This window comes from Gobio gobio, assembly GCF_949357685.1.
Source record: "Gobio gobio genome assembly, chromosome: 19".
Classification (NCBI taxonomy): Eukaryota; Metazoa; Chordata; class Actinopteri; order Cypriniformes; family Gobionidae; genus Gobio; species Gobio gobio.
In genome coordinates, this window is record NC_137112.1 from 32,761,399 (window position 1) to 32,775,556 (window position 14,158).

The 14,158-nt window shown below is 37.8% G+C and overlaps 1 protein-coding gene across 16 annotated transcripts in view; it reads right to left on the reverse strand.

Moving 5' to 3' along the window:
* plekha6 (pleckstrin homology domain containing, family A member 6) overlaps positions 1-14,158 on the reverse strand; it is an 88,147-nt gene that overhangs the window by 22,020 nt on the left and 51,969 nt on the right. For 11 of the 16 annotated variants that reach the window (XM_079844756.1, XM_079844754.1, XM_079844766.1 and 8 more), the window contains exons 6-8: positions 13,511-13,611; positions 2,511-2,626; positions 299-745 (exon numbers count right to left, since the gene is read on the reverse strand). In XM_079844756.1, coding sequence (XP_079700882.1) covers positions 299-745; positions 2,511-2,626; positions 13,511-13,611 — 664 coding nt within the window. Of the gene's footprint in view, positions 1-298; positions 746-2,510; positions 2,711-13,510; positions 13,612-13,710; positions 14,099-14,158 lie in introns of those variants that run through there. The other 5 variants (XM_079844767.1, XM_079844753.1, XM_079844760.1 and 2 more) reach the window with 4 other exon arrangements.

The window sequence follows — 14,158 nt, forward strand, 5'->3', positions numbered from 1 at the left end:
TATATTAAATATAAACTAAAAATACTTTTTTTTTAAAACTTCAAAAAGAACTTAAATTCACGTACATGTTAGTTTTTGCAATCTATTTGCATTATAAACTAAAATGTCAGAGAAAAAATTGCTCTGAAAATATTAAAACTATAGATTATCTAACAAAGATTGATTGAGAGTAAAAAACAACAACAAAAAAAACAAAATCAAAATCATACATTGAACAAAAAACCCTCAAAATCTCAAACTATAATAACCCTGCTGAGAAGGAAAGGGGACGAGGTCATGAAGCCAATCTAGACCTCACCTGGGGCCGTCGTCCTGAGGCACCAAGGCCCGGCGCTGGTTGACCCACTGCTGCAGCTGCGTCATGGAGCTTTTCCTCTGGGCGAGTCTCTCTGGTGCTGTCCTGGGCACAAAGCCCCTCCGCATCACCACATTCTCCTCGTGAGGGTCCCGCAAGTCCCTCACATTCTCTTGAGACGGGTACCTTGAACCATTGGGAGGACCATAGTTACCCCAACCGTTGGGGTGATGGGGGGCAAGGCCTCCTTGCTCCCCCATCCTGCCCTCTATATTAGGGGTCATTGGGGTGCTGGGTGTGGTGTCTCTGCTCTCTACTCCATTTGGCTCATGTTTGACAGGCTCATGAAAATCTGGCCTCTGCCCGTTGTTCTCCGCATGAGAGTTGGGCTCCAGTCGTTTGGCTACCATGTCGTTTTGATCCGCAGCAGGGATGGGCTCAGATTTATTTCTGCAGGACAGCAGGAGAGAGAAAGACAAAACATCTGTGAGACACTTTCATAAAACAGAGCGATGCCTTTGATCATTATTTATGAAATGTTGTTTTATAAGGAACACTCTTGCATTCCATCTCTGCTATTTTTTAGTTGTTGCTCTTGTCTGTACACTTGTCTGCACTGTTGTCTGCACACTTTCATCAAACGTGTCTTCGGATATTGCAATCTGCTGTTCTTGCTCCACAAGAATAATATTTTTAAGACTGTCCAAACTCCTATGACTTTTTATCTTCTGTGAAAACCAAAAAGTTGAAATCTCTTTGTTCTCTATGAATGAAGTGTACTTTATGTAAGTAATGGTCGACCGGTATAATATCAAGGCCGATATATCGGCCAATATTTGACATTTTTAAGTTATTGCTTTGGCCAATAAGTTATACTGTTTGGTTGACAAGTATCGTTAAGTGGGACTTTTATTTTGAGAGTATTGGGAACCTACTGTCTGACATGCAGACGCACCGGAAAAATGCATGTACTGTGTGTGACAGTCTGTCTGTGCAAATTATCCAAGCCATGTGAATTGATTTCGGCTGTCAGTAGATACACACGAAATGAGCAACTACAAACTATAGTGCATTATATATCCAGTTAACTACTATGTGGTTCTATTACTTGTGTCATATTCCCTTTGTAGTGTAGTGGTATGTAAAATTAGCATTGCCAGGTCTTTATTTGAGTTTTTTTTATTTCCATTTCACATAGATTGATTTATTTGATTTATATCAAGTTATTTTAATAAATATTATGCAAGATAAATATAATGGTAATTACAGCAACTGTTATGCTTGTGTTTTTTATTATCTTTAAATTAAATAGTGTGATATCATATATTTGATTTATATAGGTCACTCTTGCTCTCTAAGATATTGGCATCAGCCATCAAAAAAATCTAAAACCATTACATTGCCTGATGAACAGGCCAACATTTTATAATTGTCCCCTTTACAGTAGCTCTCATATCTCCTTTGCACTTTCATATTTGCATATTCATTTTGTTGCATCAAAACTGGTCATGTGACATGCAGATAGCAAATGATAAGAACTTAATTAAAGGTATTTTCTTTATTTTATATCGTCGGTCTTCAGCTAACAAAAGTTTAAATTCTGTCTGGCTAGCACGCTTCCCATAATGTTTACGTATTAAGTCAGTACACTCTAAAAAATGCTGGGTTAAAATCAACCCAAGTTGGGTTGAAAATGGACTAACCCAGCAATTGGGTTGTTTTAACCCAGTGAATGGGTCGTTTAAACCAAGTAGTTGGGTTAAAGGTTTGCTTAAAACAACCCAATTGCTTTTAGTCCATTTTGAACCCAACTTGGGTTGTTTTTAACCCAGCATTTTTTAGAGTGTAGGCGTAGAGTAGGTGGTCTTTTGTGGCTGTTGCCCACATGAGCGTTTACACTACGAAAAAAAATCCAGTCGAATACGTTTTCGACTTCCCTGGAAGTGGTCAAAGTGGACAAACTTTAAACATTTTAGCCCCCGTTTATGCTTTTATTAGAGACATCCACTTGTTATCTGATCTTAAAGGGCCATTTAGTGCATTTTTGGAGCTCAACAGTCCTCACTCACTTTATTGGAAAGTGGCCAGTGCATTTTTCAGCATTTCTCCTTTTGTGTTACACAGAAGAAAGAAAGTCATACGGGTCAAGCTGTTTTTGAATGCAGGACCAAATTCTGTGTGAATCAGTGTGTATTATAGGTGGGTGTGTGTGTACCTGGGTGTGGCTGGGATGTGGACCCTGGCAGCCTCACTCATGACTTGGATCCACTCCTCTTGCTCCTTCTGACTATCTGCACTGAAGTAGTATGTACGAGTTCCTGCGTGCTCAGCCTGCAAACAGAACGCAATAGTTCCCTTTAAATCCTCACTTTCCTCCTCCTGCTCCTCCTCCTCTTCCTCTGTTTCGCACCACACCTGCAACAGAAAGAGAAAGAGAGAATATTATTGCACTGTCCTACAGCCACTCCCATTGCACAAGAACTTAACTGTAAACCTGATACCACAAGAACAACAGAGCATGCAAAAAAGGCCCAACACAGCTCATGCAAAATAGTGCATTCAATTGCTCATATGTACATGAACGGATAAATAACAGCCTGCACATGAAGGACATGCTTAAAGGGATAGTTCACCCAAAAATTTAAATGATCCTATAATTTACTCACCCTCAAGCCATCCTATGTGACACTCTTCTTTCAGACGAATACAATCGGAGTTATATTATTAAATATCCTGGTCAAACCAAGCATTATAATGGCAGTGAATGGCAGCCCAAAATTTTAAGCCCAAAAAAAGTGCATCCATCCAACCATTATAAAAGTAATCCACACGGCTCCAGGAGGTTAATAAAGAGCTTCTAATGTGAATCGATGGGTTTGTGTAAAACATCCATATTTAAAACATCTAGCTTCTGCCAGACCGCCTTCCATATTCAACTTATGAAGAAAATGTAACGCCTCTTGCAGTTCAAAACTCAAAAAAGGTGGTCCGGCGGAAGCTAGATATTTTACTTCATAAAGTTTTAAATATGGATATTTTACTTACACAAACCTATCGGTCTGCTTCAGGAGGCCTTTTTTTTAACCCCCCGGAGCCGTGTTGATTACTTTTATAATGGATGGATGCACTTTTTTGGGCTTCAAATTTTGTGCTCCCATTGACTGCCATTATAAAGCTTGGAAGAGCCAGGACATTTTTATAATATAACTCCAATTGTATTCATCTGAAAGAATGGCTTGAGGGTGAGTAAATCATGGGGTATTTTTATTTTTGGGAGAACTATCCCTTTAAAGTTATAGGCATAAATACAGCACTATTATTTAGAGTAATATTGGGCTTAAAGCCTTTCAAAGCTGGACAGACGTGAGTCGGTGATGTTGCAGTGCATGCAAACAAAAAAATCTGTCATGCAATGACTGTACATTTTCACGTAAAGTCATATCGGCGAATTTAAGTGGGGTCAAATTTGTTGATATTTAATATGCAACAGGACGTGGGAGAAAATAGTGCATAGGACATGCAGATCAGACTAACAAATATAGTTATAGGCAGACAGGACAAAAAGTCCGGTTTAATTATTCCATTTAATGACATTTGATTTAGACTACTGAAAATAGAAGTTTGAAGATACTTATTAAGTTTTGTCATCATTATCATTACTGTCAGCTCATGTTTGGAACGCAGGCAGGAGAGTCTGATCTTGTCCCTTGTCATGCAGTTATAGGAGCAAAAAGAGGTGCTCTGAAATACCTACTAAATGGGGCTCATCGACACATTGGAGAAAGCTCAGTCAGGGGTCCTCAGAGATGGGGGGAGGGGTGGGTATTGGGAACAGAGGAGAAAAGACTAAATAAGGATGACTAGATCAAATATAAAATCAACTTTTGGAGCAGGATACATGTGGGATAGATGTGGCCAGATGTATCGTAATGGAGTGGATATAGTGTGCATTAATATCCTGAAAGAAACGTGGCACAAAACATCGGCTATATGAACACATCGAGGCACATCGACACCTGACAATGTAAAATCTTTGTGTGAATGTGTAAAGCTAGATAGAATAACACAAATTAGGCTGCATAGTTTAACTTGTCCAAAACACTGCAGTAGACAACTTCACCACATGGGGGCAATACAGAGTTAATTGTGGACAATGCATTCTGTGGTCATTCAAGCGTCAAACAGCAAATGAAAAAGAAAAAATAACTGAATAAATTACTTTGATTTAAAATATAGTACACAACAAAAACCAAACATGCTGAAGCTATTATTTCTATAATATCCCAAAAGAACCTAATGCTTCTGATTTAACTTGTGTCTAGTTTCTGTAATTAAGTTCTTACTAAGGAACAATATTTGCCCCAGAACAAAACAGTGTTAGTCCGTTTAGTCCATCCATTGCTAAACACTCCATTCAAGTAAATTGAGAAAAAAAATTAAATAAATTCACATTCTGATCAATTCTAGCTGGTGTTACTTATAAAATCAAACAAATAACAAGCTGTAATATATCTACAGGATATAACAACACAATATATATTACTAGGGTTATGCAAAAAGTCTGTGACAACCTCAGATTTCTACAAAAGACATGACAGTTTGAGGAAACGCACAGCAGGATCTGAATGGAGAGGGTGTGTTAACACTGGAAGCTACAATAATCTGACCATAAAAATATAATGATGAAATGCAGCATCTCTACCATTGCCAATCCCCTAAATTAGTCTTGCTTCAAACAACCACACACACTTTTAGTCATCTGAGGGTGTGTTAGCTAATAGTTAACTGCTCTACATGACAGCTAGCTAATTGACACTATAGTAGAGATTTTTAGGGAACAAATTGTATGTACCTGATGAACAGGATTTGTTGTACAAATACAAAAAAAGTTCATATGTGAAATGTCAAAACTAAGGGAGATCCCTGAGCTTCATCATGCCGTCACCAATTTACCAGAATAACAAACCTGGACTAAACTAAAGTAATCATTCATTTTCTTGTTCATTCTCTCAATAAGCTGTTGTTTACATGCTTCCAATTCTCTCGAAACCGAGACCGTTGTTTATCACAGTGGAGTATCAAAACAAAGTTTTGCCTTAAGTTTCGTCGTTCGCATTGCGGAGGTTGCTCAACCTTAGAAATCTGGCACAGAAACTAGTCATGCTGTCCTAAGTCTTTCGCTTACCTTTGTACCTGCCAAAAGAATGCCTGGTTTCCTTTGATTGAACCTCTCCCTGAGGAAACCGTCAAACACTCCTGCACTATTGATTCATTTCAGGGCTTGGCAAATTCTGTGCTTACTGTTTGCATTTGATTTTACAGAGATGCCATTGTTGTGTGTAGCTGTTTAAACCTTCATTATAGTATAACCAACTTTCTAGCACATCATTATGAAAGGAAAACTAGTGCAGGAGGTGTTTGCAAGTAGGTAAAAGATATTTGACATTGCTTTGTGAGGACACGTGACAAATGAGTCATGTTAAACCGAAGCGACATGATTTATCTGCCACTAATTTGTCAAGTTGTCGCTAATATAATGATTCAAAGTGTAATATTATAATGTGAAGAGGTAACGTGAAGTTCATAGATTTCCCAGATGCACAGTAAGTTATAATATGGTGTTGAATAATTTGTGACCCTGGACCACAAAACCAGTCATAAGTCGCACAGATATATATTTGTTTTTTTACACCCTCAGATTCCAGATTTTCAATAATAGTTCATAGTTGTATCTCGGCCAAATAGTGTCATATCCTAACAAACCATACATTAATGGAAGGCTTGTTTATTCAGTTTTCAGACGATGTATGCATCTCAATTTAAAAAATTTACCCTTATGACTGGTTTTGTGGTCCAGGGTCACATATGGCATTCAATGCTGTTTTGGACCCGATTGGCTTTCATTGTATGTACAAAAAAAAGTGATATGTTCTTCATAAACATAATAAAATACGATTACAAATACTAATAATGTCTTCTTTTGTGTTCCACAAAAGCAAAAAGTAATAAAGGTTTGGGATGACACAAGGGTTTGTAAATAATAACAGAACTATCGCTTTAAATAAACCCGCTGTTTTAGAAACCTAAACAGGTTTTTAGTGACGCTTCATTTCTTGTGAATCACTTCCTCAAAGGTGGGTTGAAATCATCGCCTTAGTCCCAGTGCATCCTAAAGACATATTTATGTTCTGAAGGAGACATTTGAGTTTACAGTGGCGTCACATGTCAGACTGATCTATCTTTACAGACCTCCTCTTAACTACCAGGTACTCGTCTACCCAAATAATCACAGGTGCCTTGTTTTCTTCTTCACAAATCAGAAAGAAGAACTTCCCATCAAGACTATATTTAGTCAAAGCTTAATTATGTCCTAATTGAAAATGCTTGTCAACATTGGTCTGCGAAGAGAAATATCTCACATAGTTCTCTCAGGAATGTTAGAGCTCAATATCGTCCTCAGGAATTCCACAGGCTCCGTCAGACCACAGACAAGAACTAGCACAAGATCAATTTTTATTGTAGCTAGCCTGAGGAAATAAGCCTACGCGTGTGAAAATTGGAAAGTATGTATTAGCATCCTGATCTGTGTAGGATTTCATATTATAATGACGCCCTCTTTTTGTGCATTTGCTGATGCAAGTGAAGGCAATACACCAGACTAGCAGATGATCTGATAAGAGTGACATTCATCTGACCCTTTTATTGCACATGAAAGAAGGTCAAGCTACATGTCTTGTCGTAATCTGAGTGGGCTTTGTTGTCTCTCTCCGTGCCAAGAGCTCTCCGTCTCCTATGGCACTGGCAGAGAGGTGCGGCCCGGGACACATGAGCTACTATGAGCCATCACATAGTTGTGAAAGAGAACCGTGTTTACACTGAAGACTTAATCGAATGTCCAAAAGAGTCAATTTATTGGTAATCTTAGATCATCGATTTCAACTGGCAACAATGAAAGGCACTGCGGGTTATTTCCTTTGAGTACAATATCCACTAAACATAGTTTTTCATCTCGGCTATGACCCACAGTTGAGCCATCACATCATGGCTTTTTACACCACACAACACAATCTGTCGCTGAGTTTTACTTAGGATTTCTTTACCATTTTGTTCTGGTAAATCCCTCAATGGCCTCAGAAATTCTCTTGTAAGCCTTACTGTAACTGTATTATGTATAATGTACAGTACATTTCATCACCTGTAGCTTTCCTGTAGCTCAAACAATAGAGCGTGGCGCTAGCAACGCCGAGGTCATGGGTTCGATTCCAAGAACTGACAAAATGTAAAATGTGTACCTTGAATGCAATGTAAGTCGCTTTGGATAAAAGCGTCCGCCAAACGCATAAATGTAAATGTAAATCTGAACAGTGATTCTGTAGCATCTTGAAGAGAATAGAATAAAATAAAACAGAAAACAATACAATGCAAGATAGAATAAAATATAATACCATACAATAAATATGATACAATTAAACAACATACAAATAATACAATAAAATGAATAACAACATAAAATAAACTAATAAATAAAATACATAACATAATTCATTAAAATACTATGAATAACAGCAGTTCACCTGTCCACACAAATTAGAGCAGGTGCTGATGCCCAGAGCAGCTCAATATAAAAACAAAGGAGCAGGGCAGTTCTCTGCCTTATTTTTTGGAGGGCCAGATGGAAGAGGAAGCAGACAGTCAAGCCTCAGCAGATATGGAAATGACAGCCCTCTGCTTTCCTGTCTCCCTGCCTCTGTCATTCTGCATGTCTCGCTCTCTTTAACTGAGCCTCTGACACAAGTAGTTGTGTACCCCCAGTCATGCAGAGCTAGACTGAACTCGCTTGTTTTTGATCCGTATGTTTGCTGATCCTGGAGTCCAGGGGGCAGGGACATGTAGACAAACATGCTCTCGGAAAAGTATGATACCAAATAGGGTTGTCAAAATACCAAAAATGTCAGTAGACAACAACAATATATATATCACGTAAATATAAGTAATTAATAATTAGTTAATATTTATATTATTACATACAATATTTTAAAGTATTTTGCTATTTGGTTAGCAGCCCTTGTGAAATAATATTTATAAAATATTTATATTATAATTTTTTATTAAATTAAATTAAATAAAAAAATATTAATTCCATGTTTTGTTTTTTTTATAATTATAATAAATAAATAAATTGTATAAGTAGCCTTTCAAATATTTCTCAGTGAAGTTTACATTCCTTTAAGTTAATAATATTATAATAATCAACCATACTGTACACAGCAACACAGCTGGGCGAAGGCAAACATCTGTAAAAAACGCACATGCAACATTGCGTGAAGGTTAGAGCCACAGCTGTAGTGTGATGCTCTCCATGTTGACAAAGCAGTTAACAGCACGAGCTCAAACAACAGCAAAAATATGGGGGAGAACTGCAAAATGAATGATTGCAGCAACCTTTAATGACTAGGCGTCACACAGGGCTGGATGGCTCCTTGTGCGTGTGTTCTGTCTACCGCCATACTTTACAAACATGCACACACTCTCTGGATGGCATGTGTCTGTTCTGAACGCTCTGATGTGTACTTCACACACAGCAAACAGACAGAGTCCACATGTCTGATAAGAGAGACACCTCAGCCCCGCATGCTAGAACAAGGTAACCAGCTCAGGGCTGCTGAGAAGAACAAAATGAACTCAGGACAGACCACACCGACTGCAGAGACGGGTGAGAACAGGAGATTTGAGGTTTGATCCAAATTGCCATCAATAGCTCTTCCAGATTGGCCCACCCTACTATAGGGAAATATGTGTATCGTGAATCCATTACAAACTATATGAAAGCTGTCTGGCCGTATTTGTGCATCCCACATGCGGTGGTTCAGCCACTGAGGACTTTTGCCTCCAGAAAAGATTTCTCAGCACAAAGTCTGATGGCCTGAGTCGGGAGACTCACCTCCTGATCTTTCATATTTCTGCCGTTCTTCCCTCAGAGAAAAGATGAATCTTAGGCTAAAAACGTTCCAACCACACAGCAGTTACACAACAAGCACTCATTAATATTGCAGTGGCTCTATACTGGGACATAAGAATGAAGGGAGTGAAAGAAAAATAACCAAAGAGAACAGTAACAAACACATTCACATTTATATAGCTTTACCTAAAATACATTTGGCTGAGAAAAAAATTATATTACTGTTGCAGACAAAAGCATTAAAGGGTCACCCAAAAAAAGAAAAAAAAACAATTGTCATCAATTACTCACCCTCGTGTCGTCCCAAAACAGTAAGACTTTTAATCGTCTTTGAAACTCAAATGAAGATATTTGAAATTAAATCTGAGAGATTTCTGTCCCTCCCTTCATTGACTGTCCACGCAACTACTTTGTTCATAAAGAGATCATAAAACTAATACAAATGAATTGAGTGGTATTGAGTAGTCCAAATTTTCTGAAGAAACTCGATCACTTCATATGATGAAAAAACTGAATTTAGGCTTGTATTCACATATAAACATTGATCAGCAAACATGAACAGTAGCTCAACTGTACATGCTTGACGTGCGAGAACAAACCTCATTGGTTCCGTCAAGCAAACATGCTTGAGCTTCCGTTTACTACAACTGATGTGTGAGTTGATGAATGTTTAAATGTGGGAAAAAAGCCTAAATTCGATCTGTTCATCATATGAAGTCTCTTCAGAAAATTTGGACTAAACACCTTGATTAATATGGATTCGTTTTACGATCTCTTTATGAATTTTTTGAAGTGTCAAAATGGTAGTTGCATAGCTGTCAATGGAGGGACAGAAATCTCTTGTGTTTTTGAAGATGAACGAAAGTATTACGGGTTGGGAATGACATGAGGGTGAGTAAATGATGACAGAATTTTCATTTTCGTTTGAACTAACCCTTTAAAAATATAAAAAAATGGCATGTTTGTTTGGGAGAGGGTGCATTATTTTAAAGTGGAAACTTAAAAAAACATTGCTGTATTTATGGATAGATCAGATACATTTTTATTTCTTTATCAAATTTCTTTGAATTATTTACTGTACCAAATTAACACATTAAATCAACAGCTTAATGACAGTTAAAAAAGCATGTTCTATATATTATGAATGTAATCCGGACACACTACATTCGCCATGTTGTCATTATCATGTGATCTACCAGCATCAGTTGCGTTGGTTCACTGCCATTCATAAAATCCTCTCCCGTGGCCTCATGGGATGGTAAAGTGTTTATCATATGCACACTTCAGAATCTCGCTGGAAGTAGTAGGTTATCCAGGTACTTTTTGCCTACTCTTTCATTTTATGTGCATTTAGACATACAACTATTTTCACATACAGTTTTTCATCTACTATATAGTAGGGAAGCATGTGATTTTAGATGCAGCCAATTAGAATCAACATAACTTTAAAGAGCTCAAGCATTTAAAAGAAACAGACAACATAACTGCAGTGTGTGCTTAAAACAATCAGAACATTACCATCCGTTGATGTGGACGGTATAGTTATCTATATAGTTATAGCTATCGTTCTTGGTGTGAACGGGCCCTAACTCTAAATTTAGTGTACTTCTGGGGACAGTTTTTTCCACAAATTGTATCCAAGTGTCCACACACATAATATACACATACACACACGTGTGTGTGTGTGTGGGTGCGTAAGGCCTAAAGCGACGCAGAGCAAGACAGTATTAGAATCCCCTATGTGAAACTGAAGAATATCCTGTGCCCAGAGGCCAAACACCAGTTTTGATCCTTTCACACAGGAGAAGAATTTCATAAAAGAATTGGCAACACTTCCAGGAGAAGAGTCTGACTATAAAGACCCAGGGCAAGATGCACTGTATCGGACATGTTTCAGGTTCTTTTGTGAAGGCAACATGATACATGTAACCATTCACTGTCACGATGAAGAATGGTTGATTAAACACATCTTCCTTTCTCTCTCTCTCTCTCTCCCTCACACACACACACACACACGCACGCACGCACACACACACACACACACACACACACACACACACACACACACACACGCATATGACAAACACATTTCAATATTTCCTGGTTAACTATTAACACCAAGCTAGGTTATAAGTTCAAAACATGCACACAGGTATTTTTAGAGACATAGTGTGACATATATGATGGTGTCATGATTTTTATGATGGCTGCCATAAAAATGAACCTGATCTGCGATGACGTGGCTCTACACCGAAACTACACTATAGGGGTCTCTGTGATATGTAAAAGAAACACTGCACACCTTTTGCCTCAGGGTGCAGATGCAAGAGGCTACTGGATCCCTCTGACTGATGGTTTGCTTTGTTCTACAAATATATCTCTGGAGTATAAAATAGTCTCTCTTTTGTAGAAGATTGAACAGCTCTGGATATGTTTTCAAAAACACGTGGATAGGCAGACATGGGTTTTAGTAAAGCTGTATTGGCGGTGTGTCTAACCCCGCCATTTCCACAGGGGATGAACATTAGAAGTATAAGTGTGATGCATAAACCAAAGAAAAATACAAAAAGAGATATTTGAGAACTATAAAGAATGCTTTAAAGTAAATATGATCTTACAGTCAAATGACTGTTGAACCACCTGCTTCTTAAACAATATTATTTCATGGACAACATTATACAACAGTACAGGAGTTGTCTATATATAATTTAATCCAAATAGAAGGGGCAAATATAAAATAAGTCTAAAGACATTATATTTAGAAAATAATAAATGTATCGTAAATGTACACTATTCAAAAGTTTGGCGTCAGTACTGTTTTATCATCAAGAATGCAATATTTCTATTTCAAATAAATGCTGTTCTTTTGAATTTTCTGTTTATCAAAGTATACTGAAAAAATATTAAGCAGCATGACGTATCAACATTGATAATAATAATAAAAAAAACTTGAGAAGCAAGTCAGCATATTTGAATGATTTCTGAAGGATCATGTGACACTGAAGACTGGAGTAATTCAGCTTTGCCATCAAGAATAAATGACCTTTTAAAATATATTCAAATAGAAAACGGTTACATGACATTGTAATAATATTTCACAATAATAATTCTTACGCACCCTGATCTTTTGAAAGGTAGTGTATATAAATGATATTGTTTATTCAAGTCAAATAAGCACTAAATATGTTTAAAATACAATATAATTAAAGCATTATCGACTACAGCATATTAACTTAAATGTATGCATGAGTACAACTGAAGAATAAATAATATATCAGAATAATAAAATCAATATAACGCACTTTTTCAAAGAAGTTAATTCTAAACATTTTTGCATAAAGCATCATTCAAACATAACTAAATATTTAAAAAGCTTAAACCAGAAATGATTCTTAATACAGCTCTGACAGAAGCAAAGCGTATTCCTCCTTACTGATTATTTTCAAAAAAGTATTGCCAAAGGTCATCAACGTGCCTCCTCTGTTGCTTACTTATTTCCTATTGGTCAGTTTAAAAGCCAGGTGTGCTATTAAAAAAAGCAGTTTTACTAGAAACCTAACAAGACCTGCAGAGACACGACATCAGATTCTTAAACATCTCCAGCCCAGCCCTTAGGGGCCCCATGGAGCCAGAAGCACAAGACATAAACAGTTACCAAACACATAACGGTCTCACATTCTCCATAAGTGGAACGAGCACACCTACAATACTATAAACACAGCTGAAAACACATCTTCACATGCTACCCAGCATGCACCCTGTCTAATCTAATACAGCCTCACAAACAGGCCAACCATAATCTTATTTACTAAATTATGATAACTCACCACAACAACGTTCTCTCACAGTGCAACCAGGGGCGTATACACTCCGAAATTCTGCGATCTGTCATATATATGTATGCTCTAAAGGTCTATGTACTCAAACCTTTCGCCTGGGATCCTGATGAAAATATAATCAGACATTATGTTTGTCCTTCTGGCACATGGTGTGCAAACACATTCGGGAACGCATGCAAAGATGCAAAGTCCACTGCATGTGTGGGTGTGCAATCAGGGTAAATATAGAGTCAGTGGTTTTGACTAAAAACAGATACGTGGTCATCGAATCATGATTAATTCAGAAACATCGCTTAAAGTTTCCTATCATCATATGACAAACACTGACACCGAATACCATGTTTACCTGTCACCCCTCCCATCCCTTGTCCTGACAGCATTCAAAACATGTATTAAAAATGCACAGAGATCACCAACCTTAAAGGCAAACTTGCGGCTGATGTTGTCCGATGCCTGGACTGGTGCAATCTTGAAGCTGAGAAGAGGAAGGCTGCCCAAGACTCCTTCTTCTTTATCGTCTAGATGGAATAAACATAAAAAAAAACCAAAAAACATCAATGCTAAAGAAAAACACAATGAAAAATAAGAACAAAACATCTGTATTATATCATTCCAACCTGGATTTTAAAAAAATTGGTAAGAAAAAATTCCGTACTAAATCAGAAAAGTCCAACTTTCAGTTGTGAGCTGCTACACTGGTGATGATAGGCAGCGGTACTGGAAAAGCAGGTAAACTGCAGGTGAATCCCATAATAGATATCCATTTTTATCCCGGCACAAAGCAACGCTAATGACACTGAAGCAAGCAGCGACGCAAAGCCTGGGAGAGAAATGCTCTGGCTGGTTAAATAATGGAGCACATCGTTAAATTTTCATCGTGAGGAGGGCAATGGAGATCCAGTGTTCTCGCTCTCGATCTCCCGTACTGAGAGCAGCTGCTGGGGAAATGCAGTGAACCCACCCGCGCGTGTGTTCTGACAGCACTATGTGTGTGTGTTTGTGTGTGAATGAGAGAGACAGGGAGGGGCGGAGGGAAAGGAGGGGTGGAGCAGGTTGTGTTTGTGC